Source organism: Arachis ipaensis, chromosome B03 (genome assembly GCF_000816755.2).
Source record: "Arachis ipaensis cultivar K30076 chromosome B03, Araip1.1, whole genome shotgun sequence".
NCBI lineage: Eukaryota > Viridiplantae > Streptophyta > Magnoliopsida > Fabales > Fabaceae > Arachis > Arachis ipaensis.
This window is the reverse complement of record NC_029787.2, coordinates 4,951,633-4,955,065: the sequence shown is the minus strand read 5'-3', so window position 1 is coordinate 4,955,065 and position 3,433 is coordinate 4,951,633. Positions and strand designations below refer to the sequence as shown.

General features: G+C 33.0%; 1 protein-coding gene across 1 annotated transcript in view; it reads right to left on the bottom strand.

The window, feature by feature from the left end:
* The window catches only part of LOC107632332 (protein DGS1, mitochondrial), a 7,292-nt gene continuing 3,859 nt past the window's right edge, over nucleotides 1-3,433 (bottom strand). Inside the window, exons 8-14 of the mRNA XM_016336027.2 lie at nucleotides 3,170-3,259; nucleotides 2,123-2,195; nucleotides 2,011-2,039; nucleotides 1,874-1,935; nucleotides 1,131-1,264; nucleotides 607-707; nucleotides 1-480 (exon numbers count right to left, since the gene is read on the bottom strand). Of these exons, the coding sequence (XP_016191513.1) occupies nucleotides 360-480; nucleotides 607-707; nucleotides 1,131-1,264; nucleotides 1,874-1,935; nucleotides 2,011-2,039; nucleotides 2,123-2,195; nucleotides 3,170-3,259 (610 nt within the window). The 3' untranslated portion in view covers nucleotides 1-359. The remainder of the gene's footprint in view (nucleotides 481-606; nucleotides 708-1,130; nucleotides 1,265-1,873; nucleotides 1,936-2,010; nucleotides 2,040-2,122; nucleotides 2,196-3,169; nucleotides 3,260-3,433) is intronic.

Here is a 3,433-nt window from a genome sequence, read left to right as displayed (position 1 = left end):
TTCATGAAAAAAAGAAACATATTTCAATTGTATTAGAATTGCGCCCATATCGAGCAACTCTCATTCACATGATTTTTTAACAACTGAAGTTCCTGAGGGCGTGAAAACACAACCCCAGAAATATATTCCGGAATTTCATAGAAAGTAAAATTTTGACTAATATCAACGTACATCATCCTCTCTAACATGATTTGGAATCAATTTAACTATCCAAATCCTTGATCTAACTATGGTGTGGGAAAAAAATGTTGTGATCTCCCAACGAATATGTATATGTGCCTGGCATCCAAAACAAAATTGGGTATCAAGTTGAATAAAAGATGGCATTGAAACCTTGAGAAGGAAAGTTAACTGATGTGCTATCGGCGTCTCAACATTGGAACTATGCAGTCATAATCCCTCTTCATCCGCGAAGTCACAGTTAACTTGTAACCAGTTTGCAGGCCAGGCCTAGCCAAATCAATTAAATCCTCTCGCAAACTGTTAATGACAATACTGATTTAGCAATGTTTGCTTTTTTCACATGATAATAGAGTATTACATAAATGTAACAAACAAACATGAGACACCCGTAACACACACAGAGAGAGAGAGAGAGAGACGTACCAATGCCACTCCCCAGAATCTTCTGCATGTTTCTTGACAGAATAATACAGGCTATTCAAGCTATAGAGTACCAATCCAAACATACATTGTGCATCTTTCTCCTGTAATGAACATGTGACATTACTTTTCTCCCAGGATGATTCATTCAAATTGTAAGTCGCTAATTCAACGGTAAAATGAGGAGAGTTTTTCATATGTCAAGAAATGTGATACCCAAGCAACAAACTGGGTCATATGTACTGGTAAACAAAATCCGAGGACAAGAACAAGCAAATGAAGGGCCACTACAACATCCTCAAACAAATTACTCTAGGTGAAGTTCCCACATATTTGGATGGCACCATCGGAACAATGCTGTTCGGTAAGAAAATGTTAAAAATGTTTTTATTTGTTTTTTTCTTTTGTTTCTGATTAGTGTCATACACTAGTTTTTCTAGAAGTGTGAGCAACATTGTCAGCTAATCAAGAAGAAATCATGCTTAGAGATATATATGATTCAACAAACAGTCAGGTTAGTTTCTTACCGATCCTTGCTCAACAAAATTTTGGTACTGCATAATCCTTTTTTCAACCTCTATAACAACTAGCCTCCTCTGAATCCGAGCAATTCTACCTCTTCCCTCAGCTTTCTTATCCTGAGTTACCATGATAGGGTATTAGATAATGTTTCACATGAATAACAGGTAATTTCTAATACCTCATAACTCGACAAACAGAGTCACCTAAACCCAACAAGGCTTGTATTGAAAAGTAATTGGAAATTATATGGTCAGACTAAAATGAGTTAGCAAAGAAACAAAAAATTTTATAATAAGAGAAAATTATCAAACAGATAGCATCCTCCAATCAATCTGATGTAAACAATGTAATTAAGATAAGGGTTTAGGAAACTTGCCAGTTATATATAGACTAAGGTATTTTGTGACTTTTGACTTCTAAAAAAAATGTAATATGTTATGTTATCAGAACGATCAAGGAGTAGTTTTGACCTCATCTCATTATAGTTAAGACATATGTTACCATTAAAAGGCAATGTATTATCTAATCAATTGACAAAACATAAACAAGTTCTGGTCGTATTCGATACTCCAAAAGTTATGCTCTAACTTGAAAGCATTATTGCCCCCATCAATTTAATTAGTCTATGGTGCAGCATTACCCCAGACCACAATATTCATATTCTGTAAGTGGACTTTTCAGTTTGGAGTGCATATTAGCTCTTGTAAGAGCTAAGAACTAAGACATGAGTTTGTGATTTTGTTCAAACTATTAAGAGAAAGAAGAGAGAAAAGAAGAGGAGGGGGGGGGGGGGCCAGCTCCAGCATTGCCCTGGTCAAAATATCATTTTTATCAACTAAAACAATGAGAAGTACTCACTTAAATGTTTGGATTTGTAAAACTCACGTTTCAATATCCAATTTAAGCTTCTGAATCTGTAACAACAGATATGAAATTAATTATCAACAACTACTAAAATATACATTGCATATAATATATAAATAGTAAACTACACTACCTGAATAAGCAGAGCCTCTGCCAACTCTCCACCTATAAGGTTTTGAATAGGATGCCTGATTTCCTTCTCATACCTACATTTATAAATGCAAATATTAAACCATGATACTTAAGTAACAAATACTACAAAAACAAAGTGATCACTATGAAACTAATCATCCTTATTATTATTATTTATAATCTATTTCAATCTTTCATGATAACAGATAAGATTTAAGAGATTTTTAATGCAAATAACTTATAAATATCCTTGTCCTCTTGTTAAATCAAAAACTAACGATAACTCTGTATACATTCAAACATTGAGAATCTATATAAAAATAAAAATAAAAAATCATAAATAAAAAAAAGAAACCCATGGTAGATTATTCTAAACTGGTATATCTCAAAGCAGAAGTTTAAACAGGAACAGCACAATGCTTAAAATTATTTTCCTATGCGAATTCATATATTTTTCTAACTATTAATATACAGTTATTTAATTTGGAATAGCTTACTTAAAACCGTAAGTCAGAAACACGTTAGCAGAAGATATAAAAATACAGCCATTATGTGCCCAGGAAAAATGATACAGCCATTTAATCAAATACCAGATCAATTGTTCTTCATAAAAGCACCTATACCCTTCATTGTAAAACGGTCTAAGTGAAAAATCAGAGAGTTGGAGACCAAAACAGTGCCTTCACTCCTCAAGTCCCAACGGGATAGAGTTGGAAATCCATTTCAGTAGGTATTAACCAAAAAGAAACAGAACTTCTTCTGAGATATAATGAACCGTACACCTATAGTTATAAAGTCGATGCACTTTTTTTTCCTTGGGATAAGAGAATAATTATACTGACAGGAAGAAAGAACCTATCAAAAGATTAGTCATAAGAGGATAGGAGATCCTCTATACAAGAACCAAAAAACTTGCATCCTTGCACATGGACAAATCATATATCTCTTTCATAGTTCACAAAAACCTTACCATTATATTATGACTATATTTTGAGATAGTTCTAAATGTGACATATTCCAATTATAGGCAAGGAAACACCTATGTTACCTAGACATGACTATCTCGAGCATTTCCTGATCTGAAGCATTCTCTGGAAACTTCTGACCCTTTGCCCTCTCGCTGAAAGCCAACAACATTCTGTGCAGAAAGTTTAAAGAAAGTTGCTAAGATAGCAATATCCAAGCAGAATGTTGGTAACAAACACTGAATAGATTTACAGTGACGGTACAAAATAAAGCTTCAAAACATCATTTAATAATAATAATAATAATAATAATAATAATAATAATAATAATAATTTAAAAAAAAGGT